The 26,143-nt window shown below is 28.1% G+C and overlaps 1 protein-coding gene across 1 annotated transcript in view; it reads right to left on the reverse strand.

The window, feature by feature from the left end:
* Positions 1–18,489, reverse strand: part of LOC117171239 (rab11 family-interacting protein 2-like) — a 29,627-nt gene extending 11,138 nt beyond the window's left edge. The window contains exons 1-4 of the mRNA XM_033358349.1: positions 18,163–18,489; positions 5,617–5,655; positions 2,200–2,446; positions 1,147–1,522 (exon numbers count right to left, since the gene is read on the reverse strand). Coding sequence (XP_033214240.1) covers positions 1,147–1,522; positions 2,200–2,446; positions 5,617–5,655; positions 18,163–18,193 — 693 coding nt within the window. The 5' untranslated portion in view covers positions 18,194–18,489. The remainder of the gene's footprint in view (positions 1–1,146; positions 1,523–2,199; positions 2,447–5,616; positions 5,656–18,162) is intronic.
* Positions 18,490–26,143: the final 7,654 nt, after the last annotated feature.

Consider the following 26,143-nt stretch of genomic DNA (forward strand, 5'->3'; position numbering starts at 1 on the left):
TAAAAACAAGGAGACTTTTTACGAAAATATGAGAAAAAATTCTTTTAAATAAAATTAATGTGGGCACTTTAAACTGAAAATGATGAACTTTTGACAACAAAAGATTAATTTTAAAAACAAAAACGACGAGTTTTCAAATAAAAATATCAATTCTCTATCAAAACTTGAATAGCCAAGTTTTTAGTTAAAAAGATAATTTTTAATTTAAAAAAACGAATTTAGAAAAAAGTTACATTTTCAACCTAAGAGATGAAACTGCAACCAAAAACATTGATTCATTTATTTATTGTTATCAATAACAATCGAGTTCAACAATAAAAAAGAATGTACTTTCAAAAAAATAGTTAAATTTGTATCCAAAGAGATCAATTTTCAACTAAAATCATTAGATATTCAACTAAGTAGTTGAATTTTCAATAAAAAAAAATTGAACTAAAAATAGAGTAGTTAAATTTTCCACCAAAAAAGATGAATTTTTAAGAAAATAGTTGAGTCCTCAACAAAAATAGATTAATTTTCTGTAAAACAGTTGGCTTTTAACAAAAAGGATGACTTCTCAACAAAACAGTTTCATTTTCATGAAAATAATTTAATTTTCAACCAAATAATAAAATATTTAACCAAAAAGAATTGACTCGACAAAAAAAAATAAATATTCTTTCTTATAATTTCTAGACAATAAATTTATATAAATGAATATTAAATACAATGAAAAGAATAAAATACAATGAATAAAATGAATCAATGAATTCAAAAATTATAAAAATGAGGCTGCTCAATTTCCTTTCATGCTTAGAATGGTTGCAGCTCAAAATGTTGAAGGCATGTTTAGTTGAATTTTTGAATAATCTTCACGGGGTTGTCCCAATATATATCATTAGCCACGGGCGTATTTTTGTATCCAATCAAGTGATTTGATACGATTTGACATATTTGTAAACCCTGGTTTTTTAACCCACCATCCACGGTCTAAGTTGCAGTCAAGTGCTTGAGGTGGGATCCAAATCACCAGAACTTCGTTAAAAGGAAATAAAAAAAATATCCAAAGATCCAGGTCAGGGATCGAACCCCGGAATTCTAACATGAAGTCTGAGCGCCTAACTGGCTGAGCCACGGAGGCTAAAAGTTAGTTAATTTTATTCTTACTGCGAATTCATCCTCGTCTTCACTGATGACTCCTGGATCAGCTTCACCAGGTTCTTGTCTGGTGGGTCGGAAGTGATGTTCGTCTCTTTCATCCAAGTTGTCCTGATCAAGTTTGTTTTTGCTTTTGCCCTTAACTTTATTGCCTATCGATTTTGCCAATTTTTTCAAGCCCTTTCGTTTCTCTAGACTTCCTATACTGAGTAAACTTCCTCCTATGGACTGTGCGGCCGTCGATAATTGTCCCAGGGAGCTTTTGTGACGCTCTTTCCTCGTCAAGTCTGTAAGACTTCCTGCTTTCACGATGAAGCCAATTTTTACCTCGAGTTCACCTCTTTCCTTAGTGTTCTCCTTACCCGGTTTGCTATTCAGAGTATACCTGTTGAACATGCAAATAATGTTTTTATACGGCTGGATTTCTTCAATTAGAGATTGTTAGAAAATAAGTAACGCCTTAAGGGGGGGGGGGGTACGTTAAGTGTTACGCTAGTGTTAAAGTTATATATATATACATACAAATACTATATATAGAAATACTATAGAAAAATCTGTAAGTGGATGGAGAGGGGCGGGGGCAAATTAAGTGATGAAAGCGTTACGTAATTTTTTAACGGCCCCTTACGGAATAGTTGAAAAAATCAAGAATTTATTTATTTATTTTGAGGGGTTGCCAACTCGACTGACAGGGTGTACACATACTTCTAACTTCAAGATAATTCAGGATGTTTCAATTATTTCTGAAGATTGCATTGGCTTCATAAGATACAAAGAGAAGTCCAGTAATTCCAGTGAATTCTTATGGCTTTCAAATGAATTGAATAAGTTTTAAGTGACTCCAGTTATTTTAAGAGCCTTCAGTGTCTTCTGAAGATTTCAAAAGACTTCAGAAAATTTTCGGAAAATTCAATTGACTTTAGATGTTTCAGGAAAATTCCTTAAAAATGTACCCCTGTCTTGACGAGTTGTAAACCTTTCGGCAAAATTAATATTTTTATTTGAACATGTATGTCTAGGTAAAAAGGTAGAATTAAATGAAGAGTCAAAATCTTCATGTACCATTTGTTTTTGGGTCTCTCATAAACATCGAAGGTGGAAAGTGGTATGCTAATCATGCCCAGGAACTCATCGACCCCCAGGAAATTGCGGTGAAGCGCCGTGAGGGTAATCTCGGCGGTATTTCCTTGTTGTGGTATTGCCAATTCACATTCTTCATGCCATTCGACATTCTCGCTAGCCTTTTCTTTCACCGAGGTTTGATACTTTTCTTTGCCAAGCGATATGGTCACGAAGCAATCGTTGCTTTCTGCGATCACAGTTCAACAATTCATATTATAGCGCAGCGTGGGAGTAATCGGTCAATTGCAAGGTCACGATTATTAAGAATCATAAAGATGAATCAGATTAAGACAATTGCAGATTTAAATAATCATTATTTATAGCACGGTGTGTCATAAGTGACAATCTGCAGCTTCATCTGATAAAACATCATTGATCCTATCAATTGTCTCTACTATGAACACAATAGAAAGGGATAGAAAGGCTGAAATAGAAATAGGAACGATCAACTACCGAGGGAAAAACTTTGAATTGTCCAGGAAAAAGGAAAAGATTGCTTTAGTGAATCGGTTTCTTCTAAGAAAGTGGATTGGATGATCTTCTTCTGAATCGAAATGTCGCGTTTTAATCAGACCACAACATTTAAATGATTCTCATTTGCTAACTCCAATTGAAAAGGCTGTAATTGCTCAACTTGTGCTCCCATATTTCACATAAAATTAAAAAATTGTAAATCAGTGAGTGACTGAAACTAATTGTTTACCATATTTTCAGATTCTGTTATGCATTTCCATTTTTAAATAGAATAGGATTGGAAATAGATGGTCAAAAAGTAAATAAAACGTTAAATTTGAAATTGTAGTGAAACCATTGCGATCAAAAATGGCCAATTAAGATTGCTTATTTAAATTTTGCAATCGGTTCTTTGTTTCTGGGTGAATATTTTTTTCATGAAACGCCCAATCATTACTCATCCCCCATTTTCCCCCGTTTTCTAAAATGTATCCCTTTGTCCCTACTTTTAAGATATTTCCTATATTTTTTCATACTTACATACTTCCCTAACGCTCACATAAAAAAATACTTATTTGAAAAAAAGTATGTACTTGGGTACAAAAAATCCCGGTTTTTGATTATTCTAAAATTTTGAAGCGGCACTTTCTTGTGGTGAGAAAGTTATTCTGTATTTTTTCAGATTTAAACAAACATATTTAGAGATCGCTGAAGTGGTTTTTATGGTCCAAATGTGACTTTTGTGAGTTAATAATTTGTACTTTTTTATAGTCTTGAATACTTTTACGAAATTCTTGGAAATTAAAGAAAAACAAGAATCCAACGGTGAAATTGGGACGAAACTGAAACACTGAATCGCTGGCACATTTTTGTAAAATTTTGTTATTGTGTTCAAAAGGAAATTAAAATAAAAAAAGGAGAGAAAAAATATTTGGAGGTTGCATTTTTTCTTTTTTTTTTAAATTTGAATAGCGGAATTTACGAGTATATATTGTGCAAATTTGATAACCGTATTCTTCTTTTTTTTAATTTCCAAGAATATCGTAGTAAAATTTTAATATTGGAAGTAAAAAGGAATTTAAATTTAATTTGAATTTAATTTCTTAAATTTTAAATTTTTAGTCCAAATTAAAGGTATTACTTCTTGGCAAAGATGACAATGTTCTTTAAAATGTCTGGTGTTTGACTCAAACTATCAAAGGTTGTTTAATATCTATACAGCATCAATTTTATAGTTGATTTCAGTTTTATGGGTTAAATTTAGTCCTAAAATTGGTTTTGAAATATGAAACTCTGGCGGGATATACTTCTCACATAATTAAAAATAATTTCATGTGCCAGAAGCTACAATAAATTAATAATTTGTATACGTTACACATATTTCAAATAAAAATAGTTTTTGAATCAATGCAATCGCTCGAATCAATTCTTGGCATTAAACAATGCATATAAATAAATTTAAATACCTACAAGAGTCGTCGGTAATCGGTATCGTAATCATTTTCCAATGCACTTAATAAATTGGTTCAATTATTTTTGAGGTATTTTAATATATTTACATGCATTGTTTTTTCTAACAAAAATTAAGCTTTTAAATTTAATACCTTACTATTTTCTACATTTGGGCGATTTTATTTATTTGAAAAAATGGATAATGTACTAAAAATAAGAAGCTGAAGTGGGGTATGGGTAGAAACATATTATCAATGATGAATTATGAGATAAATATTTCCCATGTGTTTCAGATTTAAAGAAATGTAGGGTTCAATTTCACACCCAAAATTGAAATTTATCATAAAAATGGATGCTTTATGGGTGTTAAAAATCTCTAACATTTTTTCTTTTCACACAAAAAATTTAGAAGAAATTTCAAATCTTTGTGAATAAGTAACATCTTTAGTTTTGATCAAAATTACAAAAAATTAAAAACTGTAAAAAATAAAAATGATTAACTCATAAAAGTTACATAACCTAAATAAAACAACTTTGGTAACCTCTAAATATTTGTTAATAAATCTTAAAAAATACATCTTTAAAAACTGTCCTGCTTTTAATTTCAATTTTTCTAAAAGATCAATCCTTTTCCAGTTTCATCATTAATGAAATTTAATTTTTATTCCTTTACCTTGTAAAGAGATACCACTACTAACAAAATTTACTGTATTTTCCTTTCTGTAATTTCATGCTAACACCAATAAAATCCTCGTTAAGCACAAATTAAGGTAAAATATGCATCCATCATTAAGTTGACCTACTAATTACATTATTTTCTCTAAATTATGTTACTCGGTCAAGTATTATTTTGAAATCTGATCTGCTGTGTCAGCCAATGTCACTGCAAGGCTCGCTGCAAGACATTACCTAAGATAATAACTTCGTGCCTTAACTCCACTTTCTGTTCACTAATTTAATTTACCACACGCAAAATGAATAGTCTATAGTCATATACTTGTTAAGATTCTATTTTTACTTATCTCGCGCTAAATATTTGAATAGTACAAATTTGTACTTTTTTGTTAATATTCGTAAATCCTTGAACTTTAAAATAATAGAAGCCTTTAAACTATTCAAACTCAAAAAAAATTAACTTTTATACACCTTAAATTTACTGGCATTAAATCCACTAAAATTTGTCTAAATTTAAGGCTCAGTTCTGAAATTCAGATAATGACATCTTAATTTTAGTAGAGAAATATGAAGCCATAAGTCAAGTAGAATCCTCGGAGTTCAATTTATTGAAATATGAGAACAATTCAAGTGTTGTAAGCGTGTAGAAAATTTTATGGAAATTTCGAACAAATCAGTGCAAACCTCTAAAATTTAGGTTACGTTTGCTTAAATTCAGATAAAAATTTGTTATCAATGTGTCAAAAAATATATATATTTTTAAAAATCTTTACTCACTGTTTTTTCCTTTGGTGAGCAATCCTTTGGCCCTTTGAACTAAAACAAAAAAATAAAAAATTGCATTAATTGAAATAATTGATAATTGGAAGATATATTATTGCCACTTCTCCATGGGGTTTACACAGATTTTCCATATCTTCAAAATTCTAAAACACTGATCAGATTTCTTAATGAATTTTTGACATTTTCACAACAAATATCAGAATATTAAAAAACTGTGAAGGTGGCCGCTGGACCTGGGAATTTGGCAAACAGAGAAATGAATGGGTATTTTTTGACCTGGAATTTTACAAATTTTTAGAAGAAAAATCTATTTAATCACTTGAAACATTAAAAATATCATATCACACGATATAATGCAATTTAAAATAAAATTGAGTTTAGCTCTTTTTCGTTAAGTTAATTTTTTAACTAAGAAGAAGACTTAAACAATACAAAAATAAAAGCTTTTGAAATTGAAAATTGCTGATAATTAACGTTTTTAGTTGATTAACTGTAAATATACATTAATTAATGGTTTTTTTAGTTGAACGGTAGTTCCCTATTCAGAATTAAACAATAATTGATTTTACAAGATGGTTCTGAATCTGTTCCAAATTAAACAACTTACAAATTTTAATGTTAAAAATTGAATTTTTTTCATTTCGACTAAGAAATATTTCAATTTGAAATAAAAAACAGTTGGATTCTACCAAAAATACTCTAACAAAATAGATTCATTTTCAACCAGTTACATTTTCAACATAAATAATTTCATTTATATATAATACGAAGAATTTTGAACCAAATATATAAATATTTTCAAAAAATGGTTGAATTTTCAACTAAAAAAGATCAATTTTCAACCGAAAGTGGAATAGTTAAATTTTCAGTTTAAAAATGAATTTCCATGCCAGAAGAAAATTAATTTGCAAAAATATTGGTAAATTTCCAATCGAATAGTTTAATTCTCAACTAAAAAAGATCAGTTATCATCGAAAATGGAATAGTTCAATGCAATCCAAAATAATGAATTTTTAACAGAGTTGTTCAACTTTCAAATGAGTAGTTCAATGTTCAACAAAAAAAATTTAATTTTAATTTTAAAACAGTTGAATTCTACCAAAACGACGAATTTTCAACAAAATACTAGTTGAGTCATCAATTTAAACAACATAAACAGCTAAACAATTTTATTTTTAAAAAAGATAAAGAAAACGAATCATCAACTAAAATTCTAAATTTATAAACTATCAAATTCCCGAATCTATACAACTAAGAAACTGGTAAATAAAAAAATAATAAGTAAATTTAAAATATTTTATGCGATGGACATAATTGTTATTTTATTGATTGTTTTTTAACTTTCTAACTTAAAATGGCTTGAAATTAGTTAGAACATTTACAAATTTATTGATTGGTTCTTTAATTCAAAGCATTGCAAATGATAACGTGGAACTTAACTTCTTAATCACAAAACCTTTTATTTCTCCAATTTAAAGAAATTAAAATGTTTGCAGTTTAATGGCATTTAATTTTAAAAAATTTACTTGAAAATTGTTCTTAAACAGCTTCCATTTCATGCGTGTAAATTGCTGGTAGTTTTAACTGGAGGTTTTAACTTCCATAGAAGTTTGAATTAATCTTCGAAAAATTCGAATTAATGAATTTCAATAACTGTGACCAATTTTTGTGAACCGGGAAAAGACCGGGATGCCTTTCATCGATTAAAACAGCTACCCTAAGGTTAGACTTGTTGCACTTGTATTTTAATATTCTGTTATTAAGTACACAATCAAGTCGGAAATTTCTCACAAATAAATATTTTTAATGGCTAGTTTGAATGGCACATATGGTATCGTGTAAATATGTAAATGTGTGAAATTTTCATATTGTAGTATCGCAAAAAAATACACAAACATGTGTTTATAAGCTATTATAAAATTATAAATGCAAATGGAGTTTGTAAAGTACTGCGTAAAGTAACAAGTCAATGCTTATAAAATATAATAGAAGATATAGCGAATGAGAAAATTGCTTCTTTTGATACATTCTTGTACCGATGGATGTACGCTGCCCCCTGGGACATGCACAAATACCGTTTAGACGGAAGTTGTATTTTTCATGCTTCACGTGATTTATAGCTGAGGGAGGCTTTGCGAAAGTAACTTTTTTCAGTATTGTAAGGGAAACTTTGTAATTAAGAGCATACCTTGCAATGATTTTAAGGAGACTTTATTTTAGATAATACAATATAATGAAATTGTTTATTAATTAAAAATGTTAACTATTCTTAAACTTTATTTGCCATGCATAATTCATTAAGTTTTTTTCTAAAACTTTGAGCCACGTGATTGTTGAACTGAACAAAAGAAGAATTTTTAACAAAATAGTTTAATCCTCAACCAAAAAAGATGAAATTTCTACAATAAGAAATTAATTTTTAAATAAAATAGACGAATTTTTAACAAGAGTTGAAATTTTAATCAAGAAAGATTTTTTAGACAAAAAAGAAAACAAATTTCATTCAAAATTTTCAAGACAAATGAAGAGATTTCTATAAATCAGTTAAATTTTCAATCAAATAATTGAATTATCAACCAAAAAGATTAATTTTCTACTAGACAAAACGAATTCTTAAATAAATACAGAACATTTTAAACAAATAGTGTAACTTTTAATAGTTATTAGTCTCATATTAATCTAACAAAATTAATTTTCGAATAAAAAAAAACGAATTTTCTACGAAACAGTTGAACTTTCTACCAAATTGTTGAATTTTCAAGACAAAAAAAGACAATAAATTTTCTAAAAAACATTTAATTGATCTACCAAAAAGTTTATCTTCAACGAAATATTTGAATTTTAAACTAAAAAGTTGAATTTTCAGCTAAAATTTTTTGGGTATAAAAAATATAAATAAATTTGGAAGAAATTAGCTCTAAATTTGTCTATTTAAGAATCACGTCCATAAACCTTGTCCGTATAAAATTGAAAAAAAAATTTTGGGCAACTTTAGGTACAAATTAACAAAATTGCATTTTTCATCACTTTTTTTCTATCTAAGGATATTCACTTCCATAAACTTTACCTAAACAAAAATTTGGTTAATGAATTTTTCCATGTCCAAAAAATTGAAAAAATTAAGAATTTGAAAATTTTCAATAATCTGGCCCAATGATGAGAAATTCTTTTATTTATTTTTTACTTTGGTCATAATGCGAAAAAGAAACTTTTCGGTACTATTACAAATTAACCTAATCATGATTAGCTTCTTCGACGCACCCTATTATGCGTATACTTCCTTAAGTAATTTTTAAAATGAGTTGTCATTGGAACCACTGTATTTGATTTTTTCCCACTCTTTCTTAGTTTTTCAGATAATTATCAGTGTACTGGATACGAAGCAACACGTACTCTCTATTACTGAATCTTGCCATATAGTTTAAAAGTATGCTTGACATTATTTCTACATCCTACGGTCTGTTTAAGAAGAAAAAAAATTCAATTGAAATAAGGATTTCATAAGCTCCGCATCTATAAATACATATCAATCAACACATTTATTTTCAAAGTAAAAGTAACGCCTTATCAAAATTATTATGTATTTAAATTTGTGGAAAATGCTAATCATTTCAAGGAACCTTTCATTTAAAATACGTTAAGAAATTATATAATATTTAATCTTCCAACACCGTCTATTATTGTTGCATGGCTTTATGTTTTGTTATGAGTTATAGAGGAGATTATTATCCATTATTCATTGCATAACATAATCTCACACCCATTTTTTGTTTTACTGTTGATCCTTCCCCTCGTAATATATTCCAATTATTGAAACTGAAAAGAGTTCTCATAACAATCCGTTAACGCCTAGCGGTACCACCATGTAATGAAATATGCATGGGGCGGGAATATCTTTTTCATAGCGCATCTATTGAAACTTCGAGTTTCGATACCTGTAGAGCGGGTTGGAACACGGTGTTTGCATCCCTAGGGTTGAAACATTTTGTCTTCGAGTTTCGGTACGTGTAGAGCGGGCTGAAACACTGTCTTTACATCCCTAGGGTTGAAACATTTTTTTCAGCTCTAGAGTAGAAATGTAGGTAGGAAGGGTCTACAGGTACCTCAACTCGAATTTTCAATAGATTTGCTATGAAACAGTATGTTGCATTACAAGGGATGAAACACAGCGATTGCAAAGAGCGTGAATTTTGCTGCCCGAGCGAAGCGAGGGCTGCCTTCACACGAGTTGCGATAGTTGTGTTACATTCCTAGAAATGCATATTATTTTTCATAGCAAATCTATTGAAAATTTGAGTTGAGGTATCTGTAAAACCTACCTACCTACGTGTCTACTCTAGAGCTGAAAAAAATGTTTCAACCCTAGGGATGTGAACACAGTGTTTCAGCCCGTTCTACACGTACCGAAATTCGAAGACAAAATGTTTCAACCCTAGGGATGCAAACACCGTGTTTGATTGTCTTATCAACTGCAGTTCCCCATTTTTATATTTACTTAAGATTTTACAGAAAATACAAAATTTTAACACTATATGGCGGTAAGGATTTTTATTCTTGTAACCGGGGGCCGTCGATCAGATAATTTTAAAAATTTTAATTTGAAATTATTTAATCTATTTACACAAGATTTTCTATGAGAAATGTTACAAGATTGAATTGAATGAATTTTAGTATTTGCTTCCTACTGAAGATTATATTTTTAGTTGAAAGTTTTATTATGTAGTTGAAAATTCAACAATTTTGTCCGAAACTCATCATTTTTGGTTTAAAATTCGACTGTTTTGTTAAAAACTCGCCTTTGGCCTGAAAACTCAACTATTTTAGTAGAAAATTAACTTTTGTTGAAAATTCATATTTTGGTCTTAAAAATTCAACTGAAATTTTTCTTGCTTGAATATTCAACTTTTTTTTTAAATTCGTCTTCATGGTTTACAAATTCACCTGTTTCAGTAAAAATTTCATATTTTTTTGGATAAAAATGCTACTGTTTAGTAAAAAACAATCTTCTTTGATAAAGAATTTGTCACTTTAGCTGAAAATACATCTCATTGGTTAACAACTGTATTATTTGGTTGAACGATTAAGTATTATGTTGAAAATTCGTCTTTTTGGATCTAAAATTTTAATTAAATATGTGGGTCGAAAGATAAACCGTTTTGTACAAAATTCATCATTTTCGAATAAAAATTCAATTATTTGGTTGGAAACTTAAATTATTGGATGTGAATTTACTTTTTGTCTGAATCCGCATATTTATTGATGGAAATTAAACTGTTTTGTTGAAGTCTTCTTTTCGGATTGAAAATTCAACAATTCGGTTGAAATTTTTTTATCTCGACTGAAAAATCTGTTTTGGTTGGCAAATCTATCTTTTTTTGGATGATTTCAACTGTTTTTTGTTTAAAATTAAAATCTACTTTGGTACGAACATCATTCATCTTTTTTTTCATTGAAATATCAACTATTAGATTTTTTGTTAAGGATTCATCTTTGTAGATTCAAAATTGAACTATTTGGTTCAAAAATCAACTATTTTGTTGAAAATTTAATTATTTGGTCGAAACAGTTTGAAATTTAACTATTTTGTTTAAAATTTGTTTTCTTTTTTCAAATATGAGCTACTATATTTTTCGTTGAGAATTCATCTGTTTGATGAAAATGCAACTGCTCTTGGTTGAAGTATAACTTTTTAATTAGAAATTAGACCATTTGGTTAAAAATTCATCTTTGTTGGTCGTAAATTCAACTATTTGGTTATAAATGCAACTTTATGGATACAGACTATTTCTTTTTGAGTTTAAAAGTTTACCGTTTTCTCAAAAATTCGACTTTTTAGTTTGAACATTTAACTATTTTGTTAAAATTATTTTTTTGGTACGAAAATTAAACTATTTTGTTGAAAATTCGTCCCTTTGGATTGAAAATTCATCCTTTATGGGAGAAAAATAATCTTTTCTGGTTGAAATAAATTTAAAATTTGAAAATGTATGCCTGAAATTATTTTAAATCGTTTATAAAATATTCGATTTTAAAAATGTTACAAGATAAAAATGCTGGTCTTTTAATATTCATGGTACGAGAAAATTAAAGTTTAGTCAGGGAAAAGTTCCAGGAATATTGAAAATAAAGTACTTCGGCCACTCCGCCTCTAGATTAGCAGTTTAAAAAAATTAGATCAACAGTTTTTTCTTCAACCAGCATGCATTTTTTTTGTAATCAAATGAATGGTTTATTTGCAATGTTATGAAATTTGAAAAGCATAATAAATGTCTATTATTTATTATAGTACTTCAATAAATAGTACATATATATTCCTACTTTTTAAAAGTGTAATTTACTCGTTGCGCAATTTTGTCAAGTCCTGTTTTCATTACATAACTTTAAAAAGGCGTTGATGTTCTGTTCAATGTCAGAAATAAAAGCGCAATTTAAATAATGGTGCGGCTAGATAATCTCGTTCTCTATCGCCAGCAGACTCATGGTGATGCATTCAAATTTCACTGTTTCCAATTAATCGGCGTATCGCGTAACGAAGCGCCGATTGATAGCTCAGTTTTCAGATATGCTTTCAGGAATCACTTCAGAATTTTGTCTACAAAAACTTCAAAATTTACCAATTACTTCTTTATAATGAATGAAATTTAAAAAATTTAAATTTAAAACTATACAGAATTGTACCATTTTATTTTTAGAATATTAAGAATTGAATAATTTGTCATTAAAGCTTTATATGTACTTAGAACATTTTAAATTAAGAGCGTTAAAAATTAAACTACTTTTAATTTTGTGAATCCGTATTCAATTCCCCTATTACTCTTTTCCCTCTTTTTAAAAAAGAATTTATATTTTTTCTCTATTTTCGAGAAACTTCTTCCTTCCCCACTTTTTAAATCATTTTTTCACTTAAATGAGAACTGAATTAATAGAACTAATAAGTTTTCGTTTGAGGTTCAAAAACTTTAATTTGGAAATTTGAAGATTTAGTTGGGAATTCAGTTATTTTATTCAAAAGTCATCTTTCTTCCAAAAATGTAACTGTTTTATTGGAAATTCATTTTTTTGGAAAGAACATTCGTCCTTATGGATTGAAAATTCATCTTTGATGGTGAAAAAGTCATTTTCTTGTTGTTAAAAACTAATCTTTCTTTGTTGAAAATGATCTTTTTTGTTAAAAAATCCAACTTTTCAGGTTGATAATTAAACTGATCTTAGTAAAATAGACATGTTGGATTGGAAATTCAACTATTTCTTTGAATTGTAATTTTTCTTATTTGGAAAATGTGCCACTTGCTTGAAAATTCAACTATTTGGCTAAAACTTGAAAGTTTAAAACTATTTAGTTTTAAATTCAACTCTTTTTTTAAAAATCGTATTTTTTAAAATTATTATTTTAAAATCGTTATATATATATATATATTGAATTCAATATTGCATCTACGTTAATTTTATTTCAAAGAAGTTATTCCCCTATTATTTCTCTATTTTCGTGAAAATACACCACGTTTCCTCTGTTTTGAAAGCATTTTGTGAAGTGAAGGATGAATGATTAAAAAATGAATAATTTCATATTCAAATTATACAACGGCATATTTAAAGCCTTAATTCTTTAACAATTTCAAGTGTAAATTGTTCAAAATAAAAGAGAATTATGAACTCTATGTTCCTGAAAAAATATAGTTATTATTTCAGTTATTAAAAATCTGATAGTTATTTTTTTAATTATCTTTAAATTCCATGCAAATTTAACTGTAGTTTCAATAATTATAAAAATATCTTTTATTTAACATAATATATTTAAAAATATACTTAATGGTTTTCCCTCAGGGTTTCCGCACAATAATTCAGCAAAGTTTTTTCGAACAGATACTTTTGCTTCAGACTGTACTCTTCTAATTCTAATCCTCAGCCTAATGCATTTACTCTGTGCCAAATACTATGACGCCTAAAGAGTAAGTGTATTTTTGGATTGCTTTTGTTTTGAATGAAAACACCTTTCTGAGCTAGTATTAGGGTGGTCCACATGATCGACGCAAAAACAAATCCATTTAAAACAAAAATTATATTTAGAGGTGGCATAAGCACCATGAAGTTTAACACGTATTTACCATAAGAAAAAAACGTTTTTGTAAATTTTATTCAGAATCGTCAATATTATCTGAATCGAGTTGAAACTCAACATTTTTCTTCACAATTAGCTATGAAATTTCTAAAGTAATGTATCTTTTCAAATACCAACCCCATAAGTTTGTTTTATTGGGTCCCGAAAAAACCCCATAAGTGAAAAAATGGGTTTAGCAAGTTTTTGGCGCTAATTATGATTTCATAGAATAAAGTTTGAAAATCGCGGTTTATTTAACAATGTTTTACTTTTTGTCCAATTTTCAATTACAGTGATGTAATGCTTAGTTAATTTCAACAAAAATATAAAGAGTTTTATTATTATTTTTTATAATATTCGATTTGATTAATGTCAAAAAATTGCAGTTTTTTCTGAAATTTCCAACTCTAATATTATGTTATCGAGTATCACTTATCTAATAAAAGATAGTTATAAACAATAATAAATGGTTAAAAACCCATTTTTACTAAATTGCATTATGAATTACTTTCTTTAGTAAAAAGTGGGTGAAAAGTTAATAATTATAGAAGACTCTGCAATTATCTAGCATTAATAAAGGAGATATTTATAAACAATAATAATTTGTTTAAATAATAATTTTTGCTATATTGAATTAATTATTAACTCCCTTAAAGTGAAAAGTAGACAAATAGTAAAAAATTTCGAAAAAACCGCAAATTTCTGCCATTATACAAACCGAATATTATTACCAATAATTAAAATTGTTTGAACAATTAATTTTCTTAACTAAAATGAATTATTTTCCTCACGCTAATTGGAAATTGGATAAAAAGTGAAAATTTTTTGAAAAAATGAAATTTTCTGGCATTATTCTAAGATGAGAATATTATTTGAAAAAAAATAGAATTTGTTTAAGCAATTAAATTAAATATCTAATTATTATTATAGAGTAGTATTGTATGTATTAGAAACAATTTGCATTTAAAAAACCAACAAAAAAGTCATAATTAGCGTAAAAACCTCGCAAACCCCATTTTTTCACTTATGTGGGTTTTTTTGGTTCCCTATAAAAAAAACTTATGAGCGTGTTATTTAGAAAGTAATATTTTATTTGTATTCTATGCGTAATTGTGGAGAGAAATTTTGAGCTACCAGCCGATTCAGCTGATATTGACGATTCTGAATAAAATGTACAAAAACGCCTTTTTTCCTTCTGAGAAATACGTGTCAAACTTCATGGGACTTGTGACACCTCTAATAGAATTCTTTGAAAAAAATGGAATAATTTTTTTAGGGATTCGAAATACATTTCCGGGCGTTATGCATAAAAAATCAATACAAATATCCAATGCATTTTTGGACCACCCTAGCTAGCCTTCGTCACTAAAAACTCTGTATCTTTTTATACTCTCCGTTATTCAAATTTCCATCCGGTATTTACATTCATGAAAGAAAATAATCTAAAAAAAGACAATGTCTAATGTCTGTGTGTACCAAAAAAACCTAGATATTTTTACTCAAATTTCGGTAAAAATAGTCCCTTTTTCAGGTAAATGTAGCCACGGCCTTAGAAAATGTTCAATTTTATTGATTCCATGTAAAGTACATCTATTCCAGGATAGATCTGTCGAGAAACATTTCGATTTCACTTATTTCTAAACCGGATACTTTCGTGTCACCCGTATTTACAAGTAATACTAGAAAATATACCTAATTGAATGAGGTTGTTTTCCAAAAAGAAAATGATAAATATTTGAGTGTAAAATAATCTCGATCAGAGGTAATTTCAGTCTTTGAAAGGATGTTCTAAATTCTAGATATATCTCCTTTGATATTAGTTACAAATATAAGTGATATGTTGCAAAATATATTTTTATTTGAAGATTTTTTAAAATGAGAATCTAGGTCAACAAATTCTGTACTAGGAGACTTTGAATTTCAGAAATAGCAGGGACTACACTCAGTTCCCGACTTCCCGTTTTTCTCTTATTTATCTCAAAATCCCCCGTTATCCCTGCATTTGAGAATTTTTGAAATTTTTCCCCTTTTTCCCGAAGCTGCGATTAATGTTTCAAATAGAAAAATGGTATATAAAAGTTTGTTTTTAGGGTAGAAAACACTCCACTAGTAATTTTTTTTGTCAAAATTAAATTCAAACGCGCAACGGTCATACGGAAAATACTTTATACAAAAGTGAAAGATCCAAAAAAATTACCCCATTTTGTTAAAATTTTTTTGTATAACCAACCATTTTGGAAAAAAATTGAAAATAAAATTTTAAAAATGGATCGAATCTTAAGTTTCATTAAAAAAAAAATGATTTAGGCAAAAAAGACTCAAGAAAATATAGCAGACATTTAAGCAATATATATTTTTTATTTTACTATATTTTTCAAATCTCTTTTTTACCTAAATAATATTAAAGAAACAAGTCAAACTCGATCAATCACAATTTTATTTTAATTTTGACCAAAAAATGAGAACTGATTTTTTCAATTTTATAACTATTACGCTTGGTTTCAATGTTGATCAAAATTTTTTCAAATAGATATAAAACATGACTATTTTCGACCTGCTCTAATGAGCATGCATGCTTTTAATAAGAAAAATTCATTGGAAATACCAAAGTTTTTTTTTAGCTGGATAAAAATATTCTTTAATGGAAAAACTTATATCTAAGTAAATCTGTCAGAAATATTGATTTATATGAAAAACAAAAGGGCAAGGTCCGATTATATGTGAAAAGATATTTTAAATTATTTTTTGGCCTTTTTAAAAGTTTGTATTTCTAGCCACTCTGAATATAATTATTTAGGATTTGCGTGACATCATATATTTTTATGTTGATTTGAAGAGAAAAAAAGATCGATTGACTATAAAATTATTTTCTGAAACAAAAATTACATTTAAAGAATACAACAATGCTTCGGTTCAGCCTATCAGAGTTTTAGGTATTTTTAAAAAGATTATGGTCTGTTCACTATAAATATAATTATTGAGAATATTCGTGATTATCTATGTTTATATATTGATTACAGCACTTTTAAAATTTCCGCAAAATATTAGACATTAAGAATCCAACGATACATTTTTTCCATTCAAAAAATAGAAATCTGACATGATTGAAGTAAGAGTGTTGCCAAAGAGAAAAAAATATTTCACACTTAATTGATATACTTTTGTTCTTACAATATCTAAAGTATAAGTGAAATGAAATTTTAATTAATAAAATTTGCTGTTCCTTATTAAACAGTTGCCTTTTCATTACCCTGGCACACAGTAAAAGCTTTTTTTTGTATTTTTAAAACAAAAAAGTGTCGCTTTATTTATAAATCAACCATTTCGCAAAAATTCTCATATTTTCCATACAATTGAAATGACGAATCCCTGAAATAGGCTGAATTGGGTTTAATGTTCTTAGCATGATAGATCTTTGCGTGCTTTACGTGAACTAATCGAAGCCACATAAGTTGTCTTTTTTTCAAACATTTATCTTATCACATCTGTTGATAGTCATGGAGAACTTGTGCTGACTTAAAGTCTCTTTTAATTTTGCAATTCAGAAGGTTCCATTGGTTTAGAAAAAAATGAAAGTGTTTGAATTCATCTCAGTTATAACAATATGATTTCATATGCGATTTTATGATCTCATCAAATTGATGAATGCTCAGTCCTATAAAACTTTACATTATCTCTCTCCCCATTCTTAATACAGTTTTTTAAATTGAAGACAATTTTGAAGAAAACACACTTTTTGAATTTTTATGTTCTTATGTTTAAAAGCGTGCCTTCTCTCTATGACTGAAAACAATTTACTGCATGCTTTCAGACATAACAATAGTAATACCTTCCTCTCTCACATATTGTTATCATTCAGTTTCTTTTTTTGTTCTCTAATACTCTTTGGTTGCAATTGCTATCATTATTAACATGAATTCCATCCCTTTTCTTTCCTATGACCTTTTTAGGTGCAATTTAACATCCGATGTTACTCATTTATACTGATTTTCCATTCTTTACATGACCTTCTCTTCAGTCTACACTCCTTTCCACATGTAATTAGTGTCTCGATATTATAATGGCATATAATTTACTGCATTCCATAGCGTCATACCATGTTTACGAATGAAACACCTGATAGTGTTCTAATGTCAACAATAAACGTATGCTGCATTCAAGGTCCTGCACTAAAAACGCGTTCTCTCTTCTTCTATTTTACACATGGGCTTTATAAATCGGAGAGGTGCCTCGACAACCACTAGAGAATTTACCTTTGTCGCATGTTCCGTAGTGGTTCACACGGTTTAGTGGACGAGGCATGGTTTACGACTTTACGGTATACCTCGAATGACTTGACCTACCTAGGCTATCCTATACTTCTCTATCAGTTTGCGTATGTTTTTACATATGAATCTTTATTGCAAAGGTAATATGTTAATGTATGTTAGTCTTCCGCCTACCTGTCACTTGGACGTGGGTTGGACTCCACATTTTGGCAGCAAACGGTACAATCAACTTTTCAGTATCTCGACATCATCGAGTCATACGTTATTCACTGAAATGTTTGTACTACGTACTACATACACTACAAATGTTAGGTCCACTACACTGGCGAAGGTATGACAATGATTCGAGGCATGTCGTACTTGACGAATTCAAAATTTAAAATTGATTTGGGGATGGAAAGACTGGGAATTGCAAATTTAGAGGGAATTTTGAAATTTTAGTTTCTCCGCACAACACTGTGGATTGCTGACGACTATAGAGCTGTCAGTTCGAAACACCGCTACTCCGTGTCATACATTAGGTTACCTGCTGCGCAGTTCTCTGCGCAGACGATATTAAAGTGGTAGTCAGGAAAGTAACGAAGACGATGAAAACCCTGCTTTTCACACCTGTTTGGTATTTTTCAATATTTTTTTTTATTTCATGTTCACAATTAAAATTGTTGATCTCGCGGATGTACCAAAGTTATCTCAGGTTAAAAAATAAACATTGTAAAAAAAATTATTTTAATTATAACTAATTTTGGAAGGGGATTAAAGGTGAACTTTAGAAACAAAATGCCAGGTTAAATTTTGTTTATTGAAAAATATTGATGTAGGATTTCATATTTTTTCTTTCTGTTTAGGTAAAAGTTGCAAATATAATTTAATTATAATGTTGTAGGGCTCACTTGTTCATTGAAAGATTCTCTACAATTCTTTTTGGTACGTTTTTATTTGAAAAATTGTATTTAAGAAAAATATTGTTTATAAAAAAATACAGGTATAATTCACAAATAAATTTTTTAAATAAAAACGCGCCAAACATATTTGTAGAGAATCGTTCACGGAATCAAATGAGCCTTGCAACATTAAGATATAAGAATTGTTACTTTTACCTACAGACAAAGCAAAAACATACAATTTTAAAAAATGTCAAATAAACAATTTCAACCTAAAATATATTTTTTAAAGTTCACCTTCAGTTCCCTTCGAAAATTAGTTAGAATTAACAATAGGAATATTTTCCTCGATTTTATAAATCGTTTTCGAACTTAAAATAAATTTAGTATATCCTTAAATTCAGCAGAATTTGTGTGAATTTTAGACTCAAATCTTAAATTCAGATATTTTTGTTTTAAATAATGTGATGCTTATTTATGTCTGCTGGTCTTAGATCGATATCACTGTGTAAATGTTTATTTTACTCTTAAGTTATGTAAAAATGACTATCTAGCTTCGCTGTGGTGCGATTGCCGGTTGGTCGCCTTATAAATTTAGATCAATTTAAAGTCGGGACATTTTATTTGTCAGGGAAATATCAAGAATTTTGAAAAAAAAGATTACAAAGTTCAGGTAATTTCTATAACAGACGCTTTTAATAATTGCCAAAGATAATAAATCTGACATTATTTTATTCTGTTTATAAAAGATTCTATGTTTAAAATGTTATGTGCTTGAGATTCCGATCTTTGAATTATTAATTGTCAGGGAAAATGAAAAATTAGAAAATTTTGAAACTGAAGTTTTGCGACCACCCTGATATATTATTCTCGTTAGTAAGCTATTTGCCTTGCATTTCTATTTCTATTTTTGTTGGAGTTTCTTCATCCTAACGAATATATTTTTATTTCAATATTCTCTACTTTAGTTGAAAATGCAACCACTTTGTTAAAAAGCCATCATTTTTGTTTGAAAATTCAACTGTTTTGTTGAAAATTCACATTCTTGAACTAAAAATTCAACTAAATATTTGGTAGAAAATTACCTCTTTGTTGAAAATTCATATTTTGGTACTGAAAATTCAAATACAATCTTTTTTCGTTGAAAATTCAACTACATGGGTGAGTTTAAGTAGATAAACAAAATTTATTATTGTAGTTAAAGGTTCATCCCTTTGGTTAAAAACTTAACTATTTTATTAAAACTTAACATTTTTGTAGAAAACTAATCTTCTTAGTCTGAAATTTCCTCTTTTTGCTTAAAAAATGTAAATGAAAATGAACATTTTTGTTGAAAATTCGTCTTTTCGGTTGGAAAATTCATCATTTTAGTTGCAAGTTTATCTCTTTGGTTGAAAATTGAAATGTATTGTTGAAAATTCGTTTTTTTTAAGCTTTATTTTTTTTTACTGGAAATTAAACTTTTCCATTTGTGGTTGAAAATGGATCTTTTATAGTTAAAAATTCAACTATTGATTTAAGAATATATGGATTTTATTGAAAATTCATCCTTTCATTTTAAAATTCCTCTAGTTTGGTAGAAATTTCATCTCTGTTGGTTGGAATATCAATTATTACACTTTTTGTTGAAAAGTTACCTTTGTAGGTTGAAAAATCAACTATTTGGTTAAAAGTTAAACTATTTTGTTGAAATTTTAATCGTCTTGTTTAAACTTAAACTCTTTATTGAAAATTAAACTACTGTGTTAAAAATTAGATTTCTTGTTTGACATATCAGCCATTACATTTTTTGTTGAGAATTCACCTTTTTAATATAAAATTCAACTTTTCGAGTTGAAAATTAAATGTATAGAATTCGTGAAAATAAGGCCAATAATGCAACGTCCAAATTCAGGCAACCGTAATAAAATGCTCCTATTGCAATATAAAAAAAGATTTTCTTTTTTTTTTTAATAGCAATAGGAGAATTTTATGGCGGCTGTTCAAATTTGATCGATGGAATTTTGGTTTTATTTTCAGGAGTTCTATACCTTAACTTGATTATTGAACGTTTAATAGGATTTTCAATTTCAATTTGATCGAATTTAAATTTCTTAAATTTTTAAAATTCAACTATCTTCTAAGGAATTATTCTTTTTGGCTTAAAAACTGCCTGTCTGGTTAATAATTCAACTACTATGTATTAAATTTTGTTTTTTGATTATTTGGTCGAAAATGCAACTGTCTTCGGTTGATGTTTAATATTTGTTTGTTTGAAAATAAGACCATTTGATTGAAAATTCATCTTTTATGGAGAAAAATGATCTTTTTTGGTCTAAATAAATAAATAAATACAATCTTTTCAAATTTTAATCCGAAATTGTATTGTTTCATTGGCTTTATTTGAGATTCTATGCTACTTTTTATAGTTGAATTTTTACTATGATGGAAAATAAAGCATGTGAGTTTTATGCGTGCTGAAAGTATTTTGTGTACAGAAGATTTTTCTTTATTTTTCCCGCAAACAGCGTTTATAGTTTAGAGTTTAGTTTATTTTAGAGTTTTTATATCTCAAAATTAGTTTGCTAGAAATCCGGTATAGATATTTCTGGATTTAGGAAAAATTGGTATAAATTTCAAATAGCAGTATCTAAATTTCAGAATTCGGTTATTAATGTAAATAGATTTTACTAAACATAATTTCAACAATTTTAACCATTTATTTTTACTGTGATTTTATAGTGAACATTAAAGATTTTTCAAGTTTCTCCGGATTATGTCATGAAAATACACGTAATATCGAATTATGTGTTAAAGTAATATTCCAATTTGATTAAACATTCTGCCACAAAATTCAATCACCATTATATTTCGTGATTATTATATTAAATAATATCAATGTAATTTCCTTTTAATAAAAAATCCCGCTTTATTCATTTACATAAAATAAAGAATGTGGCAAAAATCAATAAGAACCATGGAACTTTTAATTTTTTCACTGCAAAAATAACTTCCCATCAATTTATGGCATAATAACTTTAAACCGATAAAACAGGTTTTTCAGTAAACGTACATTCGTACAACTGAATGCATAACACAGGAAAAAAATGACTGAAAATTATATGTAAAATATCGCAAAACACATAGATTTGAAATATGCAACATAATCCTATAATTTCTTTGCAATAATGCAAAGTTAATTCCAAAATACATATCAATTTAAATTTAATTTTTTTAAATAGTGCATGTAATGGTTATAAAAACAAATAAAAACGATGCAATCTGACTCCCCCCCAAAAAAAATTATGTATGCCATTTTGGAAAAATACAGTTTATTTTAATTTGTTAAAAACGTACCGTTTTTATAGTTTTTATCAAAGAATCAAATTAACCAAAAGTATTGTATATTGCGTGAGATACTGAACAGTATGTTACCTTCTTGCTTCATAGTTTTGAGTAAAAGCATTACTCAGGCGCAAAATAATTATACAAATAATATAAATGATTAAAAATTAGTAAATCTGATAAATAATTTTTTATTGTTTTCACACAAAATTCTATTTTTCGAATCAATGAAATTCGAAAAAATGCGTACTATAACTTCAAAACTAGCAAGTTAAAGTTGTTAAAGTTTTATAACTATTACTGATTTCCATCTAAACAAGGCAAATACTAAGTAATGCAACATTGTTAGTTAATTCAATCTTATTTATTATAATTAAATTACTTCTTCATAGCTCTCACACATTTAATTGTTTAAAAAAATTAACATTCGATTAAAAGGAAGTAGCTGGATAATGTCTAATAAAGGCGCAGTGCATAATTCTGGGCAAGTGAAGATAATTTTTGGGTCCAAATGTAAAAGAATTTTTAAAAAAACATCTTCTGTGTGGTTTTCGAATTTGAAAATTAAAAAAAGTAATATTAGTGAAAAAAATTATGTCGAATTTCTTATATGTTAGGTTTTTTCTATTGAAAATCGATAAATAAAAAGTTTGTAAATTAAAAAAAATAGGCTTAATTTAGAATTTTTTTTAAATGTGCCAAAACATTTGTTCTTTTTTGATTAAGCAATAAGCGCAAATTTTAAAAAAAGTTGAATTTATCGAAACAGAAATTTTATCATCTTAATCCAAGATAACATTTTATCAGTTTATTTTTTCAGGTAAATTTTATTTTCGTGATTTAGGAATATTGGATTTTTTTCCGATTTTTGAACGTTTTAAACACCACGAAATAAATACTTTTTACAAAAAAGAAAAAGAATAGCATCTTTCTTTCGTCCAAGATGAAGAAGCTTAAGTTCAACATATTCTACTTTTTCCAAAAAAGTGTGCATTTAATTTAACCCTTTCAGGGGAAAATTTTTCGGTCACAAAGGAAACGCTCGAATTTAGTATAATGTTGTCGCCATTTTTGGATCCGCTCTCATGAATTTTGCAATTTTGGTATCCGAATCGTAATTACCGGGCCTAAAAAATTATACAGTATAACAAGAAACAATTAATTACACATGCGTTACAATTTCGAAAAAACTAGCGTGCCGAAAATTTTGAAAAAATATTTGTTATGACATAACATGTCAAATGTTTGAAAAAAATTGCAAATCTCTACGACTTGCGGTTTGAGTATAGCCGAATTTATTCAAAAGAAAATGATTTTGTTGGATTTCAATTGTTAGTAACTATGTATTAATAAACAATTTTACACCATTTCTTTTAATAATCACGATGGATCCCTGAGAGTCTAACAATAAAGGTAAACATGCTGGAAACTGTAAACTGTACTTAGCATTTAGAAAAAATACAAGAAAACAGGTGCCACTGCCCCTGAAAGGGTTACCTATGACTTTTTTCGATAAAAAGAAAATGATCAGAGTTATAGCTTTAAAAAAAAACATTTAAGCCAAAAAAACGCATGCTGTGAAAAAAAGTCAAGTGAAGAAAAACGTTTTTTTTTAAAGCTCTAAAATATTATTATAACAACTTTTTCAATTTTGTCGAAAAGCTGATAATTCAAAGTTAGATCGTACAAAAAATCAAGAAAAATAAAAAATTCCATTTTGCGGTCGAACTATGGAAGATACGAAAAAAATGAATCAACTGAAATTAGGCGCCCTGAAAAAATCTACAAGTCTGTTATTAATAACTTTTCGATGGGATGCATAGTTTTTGTTTTTAGTCGTAAAAACATAATTAAAAATAACAAAATTAAATTTTTGGATTAACGACACAAGCTAAAAAAAATAATGAGATAAAACTTGGTTATCCAAAAAAGAGCTGAAAATGTTTAATTAATTATGATTGTTTTATAGGATGCGCAATTTTTGTTTTATTCGTAAAAAACAATAAAAATTTTTAAAATTAATTTTTGACAAACGACACAAGCTATGAAAAAAATAAAAAGGCATATTTAAATTTTTCATGGGTAATTTGTGATAGGATCGTAAAAATAAAATTCAAAATAAAATAATAAATAACATTTTTTTGAAAAACGACACAAGGTACGAACTTAAATCAACAGACAAAGTTATTGGCCCAAATAGATCTATACATTTTTTATTAATCCTTTTAAAACATAACAAGTAAACTTTCTTTCAATCGTCAAAAATAAGATAAAAAATAAAGAACTTTTTGGAAATTTTTGGAAAAGGGTCACGAAAGACGAAAATTATTAAAAGACAAAAGTTCTTTAACCAAAAAATATCTTCATGTTTGTTATAAACTCTGGTTATAAGAATATATTTAAAAAATGTACATTGAATATAAACAAATTAAATTGATGGAAAAATAATAAAAGTTGCAATCAAATGTTTCATAATAATTTTTATTTTATAAGAATATGCATTTTTTTAATGATAATAAGTTTAAAAATGAACAAATTCCGAAATTAGGCCATCTGAAAATTTATTTATAAATTGAAACTTTATCACATCGTTGTGAGTACTTACATTTTTTGTAACTAATAGTTTTATCGTATTGAAAATTTAAAAGCGATTATCTCAAAATTGCATTTTCAAAACCTGCTCGTGATGTAGCTCAAAAAGTATAATTGATCGACCTGGCTCAAATTTTAGAAGATTTCTGTCTATAACAGTATCGAAAGAATGTACCTAAAGTTTTAAGAATATCGCGTAAATAAATTTTTTGAGTTAAAAATAGTCGAAAATGTTTAGCGAACACTTCTACTTGTTATTTGCCTACAATCAATTTTTTCATTTATTCACTCTCCTTATGAAAAATAACTTCCAAAACAATGAACAACCTGTGAAATTATATGTACCCAGTGGGCACAAAGCAATGAAAATCCCAAGAACGTCCTTGGCGCGTTCCTCTCTACTGAAAATTCCTATATAGGTTCCTATATAGGATCCTATATAGAAACCTAAATAGGATCCTACATAGGATCCTATATGTTTCACCTATAGGTGCCACCTATAAAAAATGACATAGGATTCTATATAGGTGCATGTATAGGAAACTCCATAATAAGGTACCTAATGGTAGCTAAGTAATGGTACCTGATGGTACGTATGTCTCTAGGTATTCCTGGATGTCCAAAAAAACTTCTACGCAGCCGTAGGTGCCATAGAATACTACTGCGCATCTGGATATGGTGCCATACAGAAACATATACAGGATGCTATACAGGATCCTATACAGGAACCTATATAAGATCCTATACAGGATCTTATGTCATTTCCTAGAGGTGGCACCTATAGGAAACATATAGGTTCCTATGTAGCATCCTATATAGAAACCTATGTAGGTTCCTATATAGGAATTTTCAGTAGGGACGAACGTACCACTGACATTAGACGTTTTAAGAGCATCCCTAGGATGTCCAAGAGACATGTTATAAAAGACGTCTCAGGGATGTCCCAAAGACGTCTCTAGGATATCCTTAATTTTTTTGTCCACTAGGTATACACTCATAAACTTATCATATGTGACCCTCAACACTTGCCATTAGGAAGAAAAATTATTTTCCGAATATTTTTTTATTTTATTTTTATCTGTCTGTCTGTAGGCACGATGAATTTTGAAAAAATAAGCAGCTTGGATTGAATTTTAGCACACTTTTTGAGCCCTAAAACAAAAAGAAATATTCGTTAGTCAGCTATTTTTAATGAAAATTCAAAAAGTTAGAGCATTTTAAAATTGTTGGAAACCATTTTTTTCAAATTTAAACAATTCTATGTTCGGCTATTCGTAGTACTCGAAAATTCGAACAATTTAACCCTACGAATTTTTTTTATTCAAGAAAACTGTTTTTTATGCTGCTCTAATGAATAA

The sequence above is a fragment of the Belonocnema kinseyi genome, chromosome 4 (genome assembly GCF_010883055.1).
Source record: "Belonocnema kinseyi isolate 2016_QV_RU_SX_M_011 chromosome 4, B_treatae_v1, whole genome shotgun sequence".
Classification (NCBI taxonomy): Eukaryota; Metazoa; Arthropoda; class Insecta; order Hymenoptera; family Cynipidae; genus Belonocnema; species Belonocnema kinseyi.